The following is an 18,189-nucleotide window of genomic DNA, read 5'->3' as shown; positions in this document are numbered from 1 at the left end:
AGCGAACTTGACATCCACGGTTGCGGGTGATGTGTGGATTAACCTCCCACCAACGGTAGGCATTGTGCATATTGAAGACACCCTCATGAGTGAATACTGCTTCATCCGACCATATTACAGTGTTCGCAAAGTCATTGTTGGCTTCCTGTTGTTGTTGAAACCATTCACAGAATTGCATCTACTGATGGTGATCTGCAGGATGCAGTTGTTGCATGAAAGCATAATGATTGGACTGCAGTCCATGCTTGTTCAGCACATTAACGACACTGTGTTGCAAGACATGCAGCTGCCTTGCTACGCTACATGTACTTCACTGAGGTTCTTGGTGTATGAGATCCAGAATAGCTTCCTCAGTAGCTGGAGTATGACCAGTCCGTGGACGACCTCTGTCATGCGATAGTGGAAGGAGAGAACCTGAAGGTGCAGCTCCACACGATGACACACATTTTTATCTGGATGGCATTGACAAGGATATCTAGCAGCATATTCACAAGCAACACCACCAGCCCCGTTATTGGATGCACCAAGGATCAGAAGGCATGTGAGGAGTGGCGCTGCAAAGCCCGAGTGCGTGAATTTTGCTTCACCCTGTATATTGCCCCATAAATGCACAGATGATTTGGCATGGAGGGCACAGCAGTAGTGGTTGGAGTTTTGTTGATAGTGTACAGTGTGGTCAAGGGAAGCATTGTTCAACAAATGGTGCCACTTCCAACATACATTTAGTAACATTACACCCAGTCTCGCATTCTCCCTGTACTGACTGTTTGAGTACTCCAGTGTTGTTTGGTGTAGAACTGAGGTAACGATATCAATACTCAAAATACACTTTTCAGCAGTCACGTTCAGCTGAAACAGATGACTATTTGAAACAAAGAGATGGGCTCTCCCGTTGCCTAGGGTAAGAATGTGTGTACTGCTCATTGGCCACAAGTAGTCTTGAGCATATGTAGCTCCTGAGAAATCTGTATGATGGATATTAGGTGATGCAAGACACTGAATGTGCTCTTTGGAGGAAAGAAATTCAAATCTTCATCTGCTCATCCATATTTACAGTTCTTGCATGTTCAATAAATTACATAAGGTGAATGCTGAGGTCATTCCATTGAAAAGACCACATCCCACTGTCATGTCCCATACTGTTCCAGTCTTTGTTTGTACTCCATCTACAATGACATCATTGTTGAGAGGGTGTTCAGCTTTGATGTTTCTTTTCTTTTCATATTAATTTCGAGGCACCTCATTACAACAAAGCATGGAGATGAGAAAGGTACTCAGCCATAAATTTTTTTGATAATTTTACAAAGCGCTGTGGAGAAATTAGTAAATGATAAAATTAACTTCAAGCACAAACTGAAATTCATAAAAAAATGAGAGACTTTCACTTTCCGCCAACACCATCACTCGTTTCTTTTTGACAGAGAGAACATGTACATCTCGATACCCACTGCAGAAACAATAAAACTAATTGAAGAAAATCAACTGACTGACAATAAACTACCTGTAGATAATATTAAAGAAATAACCAAAATCCTTAAAGTAATCACATTCCAAAATTGCTTCGATCACCAATGACAAGAACACTGGCAAACACATTGTTCAACCACATTGAAAATACAGTATTTGATACAATCATCGCAAAGAAATGATACAATATGGTTTACTGCTACAGACATTATAATCAGTATTGTATATGAACCAACAGAGAAAATAGATAAACTTCTCAAAGATGTAAACAGTAACGTAAAAACATTCAGTTCATCATGGGAAAAGAAACAAAAAAGCAAATACATTTCTTGGCTTTAATAAGAGAGTGGTTTGAAAAGTTCTCAGAATCACCACAAGAGGTCAGTGTTAGCGCAATGAATTGTTCACATGATATTTATTGGACTGTCGCCTGTAAACTCGTGCCACGTCAGTGCTCTTGGAAGAGAGCTGTGGTGGTGATGTGGCTCTGTTGTTGTTCTCTTGTAGTGATTTCTGAAGATGGAAAAAATAATGTGCTTTGTAAAGAAAGGTATGAAAGCAAAGGACATTCATGCTGATTTCCAGCTCCTTCATATTCAGCTATTGCCAAATGGACAAATGAATTTAAATTTGGTCAGGAGAGCTTAGATGATGATCTGCACAGTGGTCGGCCAAGATATGTCATACACCAGAAATTATTGCAATTGTCAATTGAAAGTGTGTGAAATTTCCCATGCTTGCCAGACGTCATCTGAAAGGATATATCACATTTTAACTGAAGAATTAGAAATGAATAAATTATCTGCAACATGGGTGCTGCGACTCTTGATGCTGGATCATTACACATGCCGTCGCCATGGCAAAATTATACCAACTAAGTTATGAATTGGTGCCACACCCAACTTATTCACCTGATATGGCTCCGTCAGACTTCCATCTCTTCCCAAAACTGAAAATTTTTTCTCGGTGGATGAAGATTCACTTCAAACAAAGAATTGATAGCAGAAGTTGACAACTATTTTGCAGACCTGGAGGAAACTCATTTTCGAGATGAGATCAAGGCACTGGAACATGGTTGGACCAAGTGCATTAATGTACAAGGAGACTACATTGAAAAATAAAAAAGAAGTTTGTTATTTTTAAGTACTTTTTTCTATTCCATTCCGAGAACTTTTCAAACCACCCTCTTAATAAACAGAGACAGCAATAAGCATACATTCTTCAGAAAACCAAGAGCAATAGACAGTTATACCAGCTATGTCCAGCTATCCACCAAATCAAAAATTAGTGTCTCTATGACACATTTACATAGACTGAAATCTATCCAACTCAGCAACGAAGACTATGAAAAAGAATTACAAACAGTAAAACTCATTTCCAAAAACAGTAGGTATAATAGCCATGTAGTACCAAGGCTCAACCTCAAAATCAAAAAACAAGTAAAGAAAAGTGAAAACAATAAGAGTACACAAATACCACAAAAACCCCACAGACCTAGAAAGCTAGAATGTGAGTCGGTATATCTGGGAATGAGAGGCAGACATTTCAAAATTAGATATAAAGAACAAATAACAAGCTAGAAGTATGAAAAATGCCATACTACCTTTGCTGAATACCAATAACACGTGGACATGAAGTAGCCAACATGAAACAGTGCAGGAAAATTATTAAACTGAAAAATTACAGCTATAAACTTCTGACATAGCAGGAAAACTTTCATGCAATGAACAAAAAAGTAATTAATGACCAAGTCAATAGGAGTAGAAACTCATTGATCATGTTAGCCACGAAACAATAACAGATAGAGCTGTAAATTACAGCCAGACTAAATAATAAATTAATCTCCCCCCTCCCCCTTCTCCAATACACACACACACACACACACACACACACACACATACACACAACAACAACAACAACAAATTCACATACACGCCACACGACAACACAAACCAAAGACGAAGTACAAACACACAACACTTTGCAACACTACAGACTGTAAAACACGCACATTCAATATGCAATGAAAAGGAAAAGTGGAATGTTGAATAAATGTGGTTGGGGGGGGGGGGGCACCAAAAATTGGCCATCTGTAGCACACCGACCGAGTAAATACATCTCCGGGACAACAAACATCGAATAACAACAGCAGAAATCAGGACAAATGATAATTTAACCTCATGAAACTTATGTTACAAAAGTTATTTGTCATCTGAAAAGCAAGAGGAAATGTATAGTAACGTATTGGTAACTACTATATGAACATGTGTTATAAACATAAGCAAATGAAAGAAGTAAAATGTGTATAGCAAAAAAACAAACAGCGTTTCACTTTGCTACACAGGTGGAATTATTCTGTTAAATTGTAGGAAAAATCCTTCTGCTCCATAGATGTGAATATATCACATCTTACATCAGATTTCCGCTTAAGTCATGTGGGAATTAGTCTCTAGTTGCCTGTAACAAAGCATTATCTATGGAAATGAATTTCATGTAGTATAATGTTTGTTGATAATTCAGTAGCCAATGTGAAGTTTTCTGTTTAGTGCTTTTTAATAGAATTAGTTGTGATCCCACATCTGGTCCATACATAATTGCTTACTGTGAACCAATGATATTCACTGGCAGAACCATTGTTACAATAATACTTACAGTTACTGATTTATGGGCTGTCAAGACTAGAAAAGCACATCAATCAGTGGACACAGTGTTGATATTAAGGCATCTGAGGCCCCCTATAATTTGTAAAATATTGTCATCTGTGATATATTGCTTACCAGTGTACGACTGATGTGGTGGTGTGCATCCTGATATCCATCTGTATTTTGATCACTTTCTAACTACAGAGCTACAGTCTTCATAATTGAATATCGAGTGGTAGGGTATTTGTTGGTGCTGTCCCCTTATTCGCACAGTGCTGGATTCTATTCCCCATCTGCTATCTTGATTTGTCTCTTCTGTTATTTCCTTACATCATGTAAGACAATTGTTAGGTTGGTTTCATAGCTAATGGGCAGTTCCCATACTCAGCCCTTTGTAGATTTTGTATCTAATGATCTGAGTGGTGACTGGATGTTAAACTCGGATTTTTTTTTCTTTCTGCCATATTTGATCAGTGACAACATTTTGCATGTTTTCCGCAATCGGTGGAGGGTTTTAAACCTCTTAAGAGAAACTTATGAACTCCAGCCTTTGAAACAGTTTAGATTAATAGTATGTTAAAGGTGTCTGCAGATTTAATTCATTCTTATAACTGCCCCATTTACGGTTAATGTCCCAACCAAGAATATATAACGCAGAATTTACACCCCATATTAATACCATTATTTCAGAAAATTTTGTGTTAGTCCATGTGCTTAGTGCAGTGTTTTAGAATCATAGCCACTATGAAATTAATGCAGTAAAATAAGAAAGTAACAACATTCCATCCTATTGTTACATTCCGTCCTGGATTTTCCATGTTTGAAATAAAATAAGGAAAGAGTCACATCAGTATAATTATAAGGGGCAAGAAGTGAGATTATTTTGGAGCAGAAGTAAAGGGACTGTTGCAAGATAACAGAGTAAGTGTGAGAGCAGATTACTGAGAAGGCTGGAGGGTATACAGGGTATATATGTCCCGCGAAATTTGGGGGGAGGAGGAGGAGGGGGGGGGGACAAACAGGAATTTTTTCATCCAGGAGGAATCCAGGGAAAACCTGGGAATTTTTCTATATTTTAGTTTTTGAGCTAAATTTTTATAACTAGCAATAAAACGTAGAAGAGAGAATAACACCAAAATAAAACTTCAATTGCAAAGAAATTCCGCGAATTTTTTTGTTTTGTTTTAGTTTTCAGTTAAATTTTTGTAATTTTGACTGGTAAGAAACAATACCCCAACAAATTATATTACTGTATCCCGCTACTGCAGAATAATATTGCAGCAATAAAACATGAACGAGCAAAAAAAATGAAAATAAAACTTAAGTTGCAAAAGAAATATGCCATATACGACAACAAGACACAGTGCTCATACAAGTGCCTGCCAACAGCAAAATGTGTCAAAGGCTTTAGGAATACTGTTCAATGCTTCACAACAACAAATTGCATCCTATGAGCATGACGTGTCACAACTGTTTACGTTAGATTCGTTTGAGCAGTTGTGGGCAGGCTCATACTAATGTGCAGTTGAGTCGCGCATGTGTAGTACCTTCACCCGTTTCTGGCTACAGAAGAGTGGCTGTTAGCTGTATAAGCAGTAGCAGCAGCAGCAGCAGCAGCAGCAGCAGCAAGCAGCAAGCATCAAGCATCAAGCATCAAGATGCTACCCGGAAAAATTATACTGGCGCGTGCAAGCTGTCAGATTCAATGGCAAACCTGGGTATCTGCTCCGGATGGCAAGAATTCATATTCTTGAGGAATAGGCCTTTTTTCACAAAGTGTCTAGTATCCAGCGCACGTTGGTCTATCAATTATTCATATGATTTTGAAACGCATCCCTGTTGGTTTTTAAGCATTTGTGAACGTATTCTAAGTTTATTTCTGAATGGCTCATAAGTTGATTTTTGAATGCATGCATAGTGTACATCATGTCTCTGCCAGGGGAATCCCTGTCGCTTCTACAACTAAATTTTTATGCAGACAGAAGGGGGCGGGGTTATACAAGCTGAGCGGAATAAAGCCGAACAGGTGAATGTCAATCTTTGTTTGTTCATGTGATTGACTAGGTTTGCGAATGTAAGTGGTGTTATAATTACCAGCGCAATCCATAGATTCAGACTGCTAGAGTGGAAATAAACTACTAACAGCAATAACAAATAAAAAAGATTACGTATTATCTTCTCGGTGTATCCAAGAAAATGAAATTCTGGTAGAAAATTTTTGGCCAGACGTCTGCACCGTTAATTGCCAGTTGTACAGACCCCAGTAGCAGCTGCCTAAGTTCTATCCTGGGAGTAGCACGGAAAACGTGTTGTACGAACAGGTAATAATGCCTTACTGGAGAATAAATGCGGGATGACTAAGCAGTTGATTGTAGCAGGGTTAGTGAAATTAACTGGAGAATACACTTTGACACTGGCTGGAATAGTTACAGAATTAGTGATGACAACATTGTTTGTTAGAACGAGAACATCACACAATTATGGAAGAATATGACAATTCCAAATTTATATAAAAATTTCATGTTACTACTTTTCTACCTCATGCATGAGAAGCTGGAATGTGAAACTATTTCCGAACATAAAGCTTTTTGCTTGCAGTAAGCCTAATAGGCATTTGATATTGGTACTTTGTGAATTATATGCTGTCGTACGGAGGAGAGAGAGAGAGAGAGAAAAAAAGTGACCATTTGTGCTAAAACAGTCTGTTTATTTGGTGTATGTTACAATTGCTGCAATATTAGACAGGCCTATTTCATTTTATCTAGCAGACAATGACAAAACACACGTAATCAGATCGAGAAACAACACCAGTCTTGAGTACTGTTTGTATTAACAGCTTTTTCAGTATTAGACAATGACATTTCGTTTTTTCGTGTGGCAAAAGGTTTGAAGAAGTTTGATGAGGTAATAAATCCTTTCACAAAAAGAAAAGGGCACCAAGGTTAGAGAGAGAAAAAATCCTAGGACTTGAGGACCACAGGACATTTTAATTTCCACTGTCCTGAATACCTTTTGATGACATCCATTACAAAATATTATACGTTTGAATTCCACAGAGCAAAATACAGTGACGTGCGATAGAAGAATGCTGTGTGAAGAGGTGTGGCACTGCACTTTGGCACGCTTAAGACCAAATAACACGTCTTACATCTCCTCGAACACATGTTTTATATATCAGACTCTTCAGAAAGATGTGCGCTACAAAATGAACATATTATTGAAAATTTGTCCCCCCCACCCCCACCCCCACCCCCACCCCCGCACCTCCCTGTTCTACCTCAAACACTCGAGGCTAGGAAGTTGGGGGTGGGGAGGTGGGCAGGGGAGACACCACTACGTAGTATTGCTGCGGTTCGGAAATATCGTAGGTCGGGGGCTGCACCACTATGTAGTATTACCGCAGTTTGGAAGTATCGTAGGTATTGGGCTGATGCACAGAGCAATCTGAGTTGTAGTGGGGAGATGGGTAGTCTCCATGTGACCCTTGTTTACGTTTAGTGAATTTTCTGCTTCCTCTACGTTTATTGTTCTCACGTCAAATGAAAACAAAACGGATTTCTGTGGGCGGGAGCTATCAAGTGAATTAAAATACATTCACATAGTTACAGGAGGCTAAAATGTTATTAGTTTCTGATTTTATTTCCCTCTTCCTGACAGTCAAGCATTAATCGCCTTGCAGAACGATGAAGTTATTTTTGTTGGTTTGCTATAGAGATTTGACTTTATAAATCTTTTTCACTGGGGCAGTCAATTTATTTGAAACTAAGTGTTTAATTCCACACTATTGACTATTTTCAACTGTTCGCTGCATTTCGAAAGTGTATCTTTTCATCTTGTAGCACGTATGACATTATGCCATAATAAAGAACCAAACATGAGATAATACAGTACTGACTCTCCAAGAAAATTTAATCCAAATCTGGACATACGAATGTGCACTGTAAGCCGAATTATGCATTTTAGTATGGTTCACGAAATTCTGATGCTCTTGGAGTATCCTCTGATGTCTTGTTTCCGTTATGACACAATTTAAGATCTTTTAATGTTTCACACGTACGAGCACAAGGGCCTCTTGTGCCATCGTAGCTGGGCAAGCGCGGTGGCGCATGTTACCATGTGCTCTCTGGCAACTGCTGAAATGAACCTATTTCTAAAAAGTGTCAGGAAAATATTGCGAATGGTTGTTTTAAAAACATTACTTTCATAATAAATTTCCGTTTTATACAAGCTGAACTATGTGCGAGAATGTACAATGAATTTCTTAAATCACAGAGCATTTGCCTGTCATTTCAAAATCAACTCTTTGAGGATGACCATCAGAAAATTTTCGAGCCCAGAAGATCAGACATTTATGTCGTTATTAAAAATTTTTCTATCACATTTGTGTCATGTATCTTAAAGTGTAACACACAAAAAGGATAAATATTATATGTGAAATCTTAGCTTCTCTTGCAGCGGATTAATCTTCGAGACCAATATTACATGTGAAAGCTTTGCTTTTCTTGTAGCTACACTATGTGTATTAACTTTTCCAATTTGTGTGTACACGCTATGTAACAATGGTATTGCTATTGGCTGGCTACATCACGTGTCCTATGCTCTGAATATCCGCTGTCATCTGCTGGCGAGATCACGTGAGATGAGCTATGACTGGCTTACAAAAGCGCCTCACAATCTCGATTTCAGTGCTTCAGAAAATAACATGCGGTGTTTGGTAGGATTCAAATGTATACTTCTGTAATACAAAAATATGCAGCGTCCATGTTGCTGCACATCAAAGATCTTTCCAATTTTTTTTTTTTAACTGAGTTTTGTTTTATAAAGAGCTGGGAAATTCTATGCCAGTGTATAAAACCATAACCATTCAAAGGATTGTTAAGTTTCACTGTTCCAAGGAAAAGTATACTGTCACTTAGCACGGAAAAAGTGTATTTTCCCCAGGACAAAATGTATTTTTAGCTGGGATATCCAGGAAAAATCTGGGAATTTTTTTTCTTGTCCACGTATACACCCTGTTGTAATAACAAACTGCTTTCAGTGCATTTTCTTGTGGGCCTTGTTTCGATGAGCGTGACGTCACAACTATTTACATTTCCAACAGGTCACAAGGAATGGTAGTTTGAGAAAAGTTACTTTAAGAGCAAACTTTCTGTTATGCGGGATGAATTACATTATGTGGGCAAATGTGCAATGAATTTTTTAAATCTCAGACAGTCATTCAAAACTTAAAATTAACACTCCTCATAGAAAAATTTTGCACGCAGACGACTAGCCATTTATGTCATTGTTTGATATCCTACTTGCACATTTATGTTCAATGTATTGTAAAGGGTAACACACTCTAAAAAAGCCCATATTTCAAGGTTAGTTTTTCATATTTATTTTAGTTCTTTCATAGATTACAAATTTTGCAGTAACAATGCAAAAAGTGTAACCATCCAGTGTGAAGTGAGTTCTTGAGCAATTTCACATGTAATTGGTGTGCACTTAGGATCCTGCATAACCACACCCTCAGGGGTTAAAAAACAACAAAAAATTTTTGATGGCCAATATATGAAAGATCAACTTTGCTTGTACTATACTTTATGTATATTGATTTAAACGATTAAGTTTTCCTATTTGTGTGTTTGCGCTATTTAACAATGATGTTGTTATTGGTTGACCGCATCAAATGTCCTATGCTGTAACATCTGCTGTCATTGACTGGTGAAATCACATGTTATGAGCAATAATTGGGTGCCAAAAGCACGTCACAATCTAGATTTTAGTGCTTCAGAAGCTGCAGTGCTGTACTTGGCGGAATTCATGTTTATATTTTCATAATATGAAAATATATGCATTGTAAATGTTTCTGCAAATCAACGACCTTTCCAAAACATGTTGTTTTTTGCTGGTTTTTGTTTCCAGAATGCCAGGAAGTTCTATGCCAATGTATAAAACCTTCACCATTTAAAAGATTGATAAGTGTTACTGCTCCAAGGGAAAGTATATTGTCATTTAACATGGAAATAATGTCTAGGGTACAGTGCATTTTGACCCGGGGAAGTTTGTTTTCATCTAAGAAAAAGTGTTTTTTTAAAACTGGGGAATTCGGGAAAAATCCACTTCCCCCCTCACGTGTATACACTTTGATATACGAACAAAACTGGCAATAGTTTCATATATATCTAAGAGATTTATTAAGTGATTAGTTTACTTTTAGCTGAACTATTCAGAGACAATTTTGAACTGTCTTTTTTTTATGAAGAACCTCTGAATGCAAATATTAAATACTGGTTCAGATATGTAGATCTGTGGATGCAGTCAGGCACTGCAAGACAGCTCATTGCATTTTTTCCATAACTTATATTCGGTTCACAGATCCAGAAACTTCCTAGATTCAACCACTGACAGTACACGAACACCTTGCTTCAAAATTAGTAGTCAAACTACAATACAGACACAGTAATATCTTTTTGATCACAACACCCAGTAACACACTAACATGTATCCTTCCATTCAGTGGCACATCGTCTCATATCTGTTCTTATGTCCAAAGAATATTTCAAAGCAGAGTTAGACATAATAATAATTGTTGTGTCAACCCATGCCTACAGCTCATCCCACCTGCCCATATCTAGCATAGAAAACAAAAATTGAAAATTATACCCCTTCTCTATGCTCCTTCTGCTGCTCCTTGCAGTGTCTGCAGGAAGTGATATACAATCCCATACCTTGGACAGGAATTGCAGAGTTCAACAAAACACTGAAGTCGTGCAACTATAGGATTTCCTACTAAGTGAGGAATACTGCAGCTCAGTGTATGTTCAATAGCAAAGATAGGACCCAGATGCTATTCAACAGTTGGATATACAAAATTACTTGTCCTCATTTTGATAAGTTTTATATTGGTCAGCCAGGCAGAGACTTAGCATCTAGGTTGGCTGAAATGAAAGCAGGTGGAAGTTGCAGAATTATGACTCCACATTTGCTAAGCATGTGCTTAGTGAGGACCACAACTACCAGCCACAGCCCTATGCCTTTCACTTAGCAGACAGAGGCCAAAAGTTCAACCTGTTGGAAACCCTGGAAATCAACAAACATCTGGCCCACAGTTCTGATTTAAAATGAAATGATCAAGGGTTGCCACAAGTTCTGGAAATCAGGAAATTTCAAAAGTGTCAGAGAAATTTGGAAAAAGAAAAAAAAAACACTGGAAAAATCTCGTTTTTTTTGTCTCAGTAGATGAAATGAATTGTTTACTAAGACGTCATGTATTGTCACTGGCTGGGCGCAGCTGAGTACATCTGCCGCTTCTCTACTACTCCCTCATTCTTGCTGCCATCAATTCTTGCCACTAACCTAGCAGTTGCTGACGAGAGGCAGGGAGGCGTGAGGAGTGGTTTGTTTGGATCTGATTCTCAGAGGCTGTTGATGCAGCGGCTGGAGATGGTGGTCTTGTGTGCATGAGTTTTATCTGACTGATTGTGTGAATGTGTGTGTGCTCTCATTTTCTGACAAAGGCTATGGCCAAAAATTAATTGTAAGAGCATGCCTGTCTGCGGCTCAGTGATCATTTATTCGGTGATTTGCTACTTATCCTCATTAGTATTAATTGTCAGAGCATTAACGCAAGTTATCTGTAGCATGGATTCATCACAACGGTCTCATTTCATAACATGGTGTCTGAGACATGTGAATAGCCAAACACGAGTGGACTTCCATGACGGACCAAAACTGCAGGTCATTTCTGTGGGTATCTATAACGGATTGGGCTTGCCGATCTGAAGCCCTTCATTTCCCACTAATGTGCAGGCTCTACCTGTTGAATCCAGTGTCACCCATCTGCCCGCAGCCCAGGTCTGTTTGTGTCTGGCATAATGCAGTGGCTTTTCGTGGACCCAGGACTGTGGTGCTCCTTGGTGGGCCAGAGGCCATGGGCGATGGATTTCAGGAACTGTGGCTGTCTCACTATAAACACATTGTACAGTGTGGCGTTTTATAGACATTTTATGTATTCTAATGCATTTTGGCATTTTGAAAGTAGTTTAATTACAAAATATGGCCGATAAGAAGAAGAAAATTGTGGCCTTCGCTGGCAGTTTGTACGCTATGTATTCAGGTATTTCTTGAAAGAAAAACCACACAATACCTTTAAAATAACTGACATAACACAGTGGGTAATAACCGACAATAACAAACATAGTTGAACCAACATTTTATTGGCAGTCACTTATAGTGTTGATTTACACAACTCTTCCCTGCCTTATACACTTCTTTCACGAGGCCTACTTTTTTGTAAGATTATTTCTGAAATCAGTGAAGGTATTTTAAATCTGTCTTGCGACTCCAATGAAATGTGTATTTTTGTCACCAAATATGTTTCATTTTATTGAAATAAAATAAGTGGTCTTAATGAAACATACATACCATTAGGCTTGTTTTCTCCACCTAAAAAAAGTTCATTACAAAAGATGTTGAAGTTCGTACTTAAGATTTTTTCTCACATGTTTAGAAATACAGAAGTCTTTAAATTTTTTTAACTTATGTCTTTGCTTATCCTTTAGATCTCAAAATTTGTCAGGGAAAAATGCTAAAACTTGTCTAGAAATCAGGGAAATATCAGGGAATACCACTTGGGGAAACTTGTGGCAACCCTGTGATCAGATACAGCACAATACTTCCCCTCATCTAAACTCCACTTAATCATACAATAGCCGGCTGGAGTGGCCGAGCGATTCTAGGCGCTACAGTCTGGAGCGGCGCGACCGCTACAGTCACAGGTTCGAATCCTGCCTAGGGCATGGATGTGTGTGTTGTCCTTAGGTTAGTTAGGTTTAAGTAGTTCTGAGTTCTAGGGGACTGATGACCTCAGTAGTTAAGTCCCATAGTTTTCAGAGCCATTTGAACCATTTGAATCCTCACAATTTTCCAGTGTTTTCCACACTGCATGTTTGTTTCTGTTCCTCCATTTTCCAGTACTTATTTATTTTATTGTGATTGCTTATGAACTCTATGTAATCTCTTGTTAAACAATTGTTGATTATATCTTTAACATGGTTTCAGTATAACTTTCCAAGTGTAATACCTATATGGCTTATTGTTTAATGTTATTGTTAACAGGTATTTTTTGTGTTCTTTCTGTTACAGACAGGCATCAATACCGAAATTGAAAACCTACCTGTAAATTTTGCACTGCTGCAGTTAGTGGGTGCAAGCATTCCAGAAAGCGAAGGGAGTGGCAACATTAAGCACCTTACAGAAGAGGACTTGGAACATTATTTACAAGCAAAAAAATGCATAGAGGAACTTGCTCTGTACCTAAAACCATTTTCGTCTGGTATGGATCACAGAAGCAGCAGATAACTATGGAACATTGTCATATTTTGTAAACTAAAGGAAGAATCCAAATATGAAAGTTGGAAACTTGACTAAGTGTACAAAAATACTAACTCTTAACTAGAAAGAATGTTCACATTGTGTACTTTGAATAATATAATACAGTATGAATGCCAGATTAATTCCACTCAACTCTGTCAAAAAATAGGAGACACGAAAATAGTGCGACATGTCCATTGACGTAACTGTATGTTGATTCTTGTATCTACATAAGGTATTATGTGTTGCATAATAGTGGAATAAGCAACTTTTTTAAAGTTTAATTTGGTTTTTTTACTTCTGAGCAACAGTAGCCCCATACATAATTTACTTGTTTTTTTTTTTTTATATACACTGCTCTAATTTTTTAATTTTCAGTGTCATCTTAACATTGTTGATATATGAATAAAAAGACTTCTGTGAATATTTTCTATCTTTATTTCCTAAGTTATTGTTTATATTGGTGGATATTTGCTGGATTTAATCATCTGGGAACATAAGTCTGGTCATGAAGTTTAGAAAATAAGAAATAATTGTTTTTATAATATAAAAAATAATCAAGTAGTATATATTCATGAAATAATGCCTACCTGTTAATTTCAGAGTAATTAAAATTCAATATATGTCAAGTCCTGGGATGTAATGAGTTTTCTGTATTGGATGTAATATTTAATTGTTGTAGTTTGACATTTTTTCCAGTTCACCATCTCAATTATGTTAAAAATGGCATTTTTATCTTTAGTGCCTTCCCCAGATAAATTTCTGTGAATACTAATAGCTTATGAATCATAGATATTAGCCTTGAGCTGTGTATTATGATTTTGTTTCACAGATAGTACTTCAAATTCAGTTCTGTGTGTGCATTTATGTTAATGCTGTTTTAGGAATACCAGCCGAGAGTCATTAGAAACAGACCATTTACATTCACTGTGGGCTCACCATTCTTCAGCTAGTTCTGCTTGCATAACAACATTTCATAACTCCATCTTTCAGTTACTTTATATGCAAATAAGAAAGATCCATAAGTAACTAAAATGTTTATGCTGTTTTCATCATTGGGTATTTCATTGACTTTTGTTGGCATACAGTTTTCAAAGGATTGTGGTTTTGGTTTGTCTTCTTCAGTTTGTATTCCTGTTCTTCCACTTCTTTTTAGATTGGTTTTTGTGACTGTTCCATTGTCATGTACTGGTGCATATGTCTTTTTTATGAAATTATAAACACTTTCAAGGTACATAAATTTCCTGTCAACAGATGGTTTTAATACCTCTTCATATCTCCATGACAACATATCTACACCAAGTTGACTGCTGTGCTAGTTCAAACACATTACATCTTTAGACATTTGTGGATTTGTTTAACAAATTTTGTAGTATAGTCATTTCACATCATCCTTTTTGTGATGTGAAGTCATATGACATTTTACATAATGCATACTTAACTAAATGTTGGTGTCTGTATCAATGTCACAACTGTCACGTTATCAGCTTACAGGACAACTTGTAACTAAGTTGTTTATAGTTAATTTTTTTATCTTAAGGGATGTTGTTGTGGTCTTCAGTCCTGAGGCTGGTTTGATGCAGCTCTCCATGTTACTCTATCCTGTGCAAGCTTCTTCATCTCCCAGTACCTACTGCAGCCTACATCCTTCTGAATCTGCTTAGTGTATTCATCTCTTGGTCTCCCTCTACGATTTTTACCCTCCACCCTGCCCTCCAGTACTTCATTGGTGATCCCTTGATGCCTCAGAACATGTCCTACCAACCGATCCCTTCTTCTAGTCAAGTTGTGCCGCAAACTCCTGTTCTCCCCAATTCTATTCAATACCTCCTCATTAGTTACGTGATCTACCCATCTAATCTTCAGCATTCTTCTGTAGCACCACAGTTCGAAAGCTTCTATTCTCTTCTTGTCTAAACTATTTATCATCCATATTTCACTTCCATACATGGTTACACTCCATACAAATACTTTCAGAAACAACTTCCTGATACTTAAATCTATACTCGATGTTAACAAATTTCTCTTCTTCAGAAACACTTTCCTTGCCATTGCCAGTCTACATTTTATATCCTCTCTACTTTGACCATCGTCAGTTATTTTGCTCCCCAAATAGCAAAACTCCTTTACTACTTTAAGTGTCTCATTTCCTAATCTAATTCCCTCAGCATCACCCAACTTAATTCAACTACATTCCATTATCCTCATTTTGCTTATGTTGATGTTAATCTTATACCCTCCGTTCAAGACACTGTCCATTCCTTTCAACTGCTCTTCCAAGTCCTTTGCTGTCTCTGACAGAATTACATTGTCATCGGCGAACCTCAAAGTTTTTATTTCTTCTCCATGGATTTTAATACCTACTCTGAACTTTTCTTTTGTTTCCTTTACTGCTTGCTCAATATACATATTGAGTCAGACGTGTAACTAACTGTTCGTGGGATGAATCTTCCTTTTTTTTTTTTAAAAATCCTCAGCACTGAGAGTTCATTTCAAGCTCATTACATTTGCATGTATTCCGAAAACTTATTTTCATTATGCATGTTTACTATATTGAGTTTGACTGTCTGAACTGAAATGTTTGCTTTCTGATGTTTCTTGTTCTATGTGACCATCAGTATTTTATGCTGCTATTACTGATGTATTTTATGTTTCTATGTCTTACTTGCTTGGCAGCTAAAACAATCACTTGTAAATTTGACGTTCTGTTTTTCTGTAAATAGTTATGGAAGTAGTTGAAGCACATAGTCACAGTATGTAAATGTTATGTTCAGATGCAGTGTTTTGCAATATAGTGGTACTTTTTAACATATTGTAATTGCAATATTATTTATTTTTGTTTTATCTGCAGGGAATGGAAATGGTGGCACAAGTGTGCTTTCAAGGCCCATGCAGCGAAAACTGGTGACACTTATAAATTGCCAGTTGATGGAAGAAGAGGGCCGGTCAAGGGCAATGCGAGCTGCTCGTTCACTCGGAGAGCGCACTGTCACAGAACTAATACTACAGCATCAAAATCCTCAGCAATTGTCTGCTAACTTATGGGCAGCTGTGCGTGCACGTGGGTGCCAATTTTTGGGTCCAGGTTTGTATTTTGCTCACATGTAAAGAGAAACTTTTTTGCACTGGCATTTGTTTTATCTGAGTTTATGACAAGGTATACATTTTTGTGATCTATTTACAGATAGTGTATAAATGTCCTGTTTGTATTTTTCAGCTATGCAAGAAGAAGTTCTGAAACTAGTTCTGCTTGCATTGGAAGATGGTTCAGCCTTGTCAAGAAAAGTGCTTGTAATGTTTGTTGTGCAACGCTTAGAACCTCACTTTCCCCAAGCTTCAAAGACAAGCATTGGTCATGTGGTACAACTTCTATACAGGGCATCATGTTTTAAGGTAACTGCACATGCCAAGGTTTATCACTAATTTTACAGTATGAAAGTATTGCTTTGAATACTAATCATGTAACATTTATTAATTAAAAGAAATCAGTAATAATTTATTTTTGTTTTGGCTGTTCTGTTCATATTGTGTCATTTACTTCAAGTGGCTGGGGTTAGAGGAGTCTAGTATGTCAAGCTTTAATGCAAAATCTATGTAGAAAACCAGCATATTAAAATAAACTTTTCCATTGAGCCACTCCCATACACACATAAATCCCCAATCTCCACACTCCACATAAAAAAAACTACACACACCTCTTCATTAACTTCTACTTCCCCAAGTGTTTTCTCATTATAGGGTTTCTAGGATGGGTGTAGTATTGTTACAAAAAGAGTTGCCGATCTTAGAACATGTCACCCTTCCCATTAAGCCAGTCCCATCATAGTTTTTTCCTCAATTCGAGATGCTCCAAATCCCGTAGTAGATAGTGTTGTTGGTATCATATCTCCTTAGGGAAATGCTCATTATCTAATGGAGCATGTACGTACACTGATTGGTACAACAGGGTGTGTACAAACCGGGAGATTCGGGAAAAACCTGGGAATTTTTTCATCTGGGAGAAAACCGGGAAAAACCCGGGATTTTTGTAGAATTCAGGGAGTTTTTCGTTGCCTCAGTTTTCAGTTAAAATTTTTGTAATTCTGACTGGTAAGAACTGATACTTTAAAAAAGGATATTACTGTCTCCCGCTACTGCAGAATTGTACTGCAGCATTAAAACATGAACGAGAGAAAAAAACGAAAATAAAACTTAAATTCCAAAGGAAATGCGCCGTATATAATAACACAGTGCTTGTACAAGCGTCTGTGAACAGCAAAATGTGTCAAAGGCTTTCGGAAGACTATGCAATGCTTCATAACAACAAATTGCCTCCGATGAGTGTGACTTCATAACTGTTTACATTAGACTCATTTAATCAGTAACAAGTGGACTCATGCAAACGCACATTTGAGTCGCGTATGGGTAGTACCTTCTCCCTCTTCTGGCTACAGAAATGTGGTTGTTGACTAAGTAAGTAGCAGTAGCAGCAACCAGCCACATGGTACCCAGAAAAATTTTACTGGCGCGCCCAAGTCGCCAGATTCATGCGTGCGCAGCAGGCCTGAATGTACTGGGGAGTGGTGGCAAACCGGGGTATCTGAACCGGATGGCAATTTCGGGGGAAGGGGGCAAACTCATATTCTTGAGGAAAAAAAACTTTGTTTCACAAAGCACCTAGCATCTAGTGGCACATCGGTCTTTCGATTATTGATATGATTTTGAAATGCTCTCCTGCTGGTTT

General features: G+C 37.6%; 1 protein-coding gene across 1 annotated transcript in view; it reads left to right on the top strand.

Annotated features, from left to right (window-relative positions):
* Positions 1–18,189, top strand: part of LOC126187451 (roquin-1) — a 279,093-nt gene that overhangs the window by 34,277 nt on the left and 226,627 nt on the right. The window contains exons 3-5 of the mRNA XM_049928539.1: positions 13,239–13,428; positions 16,318–16,551; positions 16,684–16,859. Coding sequence (XP_049784496.1) covers positions 13,239–13,428; positions 16,318–16,551; positions 16,684–16,859 — 600 coding nt within the window. The remainder of the gene's footprint in view (positions 1–13,238; positions 13,429–16,317; positions 16,552–16,683; positions 16,860–18,189) is intronic.

Source organism: Schistocerca cancellata, chromosome 5, assembly GCF_023864275.1.
Source record: "Schistocerca cancellata isolate TAMUIC-IGC-003103 chromosome 5, iqSchCanc2.1, whole genome shotgun sequence".
NCBI classification, from domain to species: domain Eukaryota; kingdom Metazoa; phylum Arthropoda; class Insecta; order Orthoptera; family Acrididae; genus Schistocerca; species Schistocerca cancellata.
This window is presented reverse-complemented; position numbering and strand designations above follow the sequence as displayed.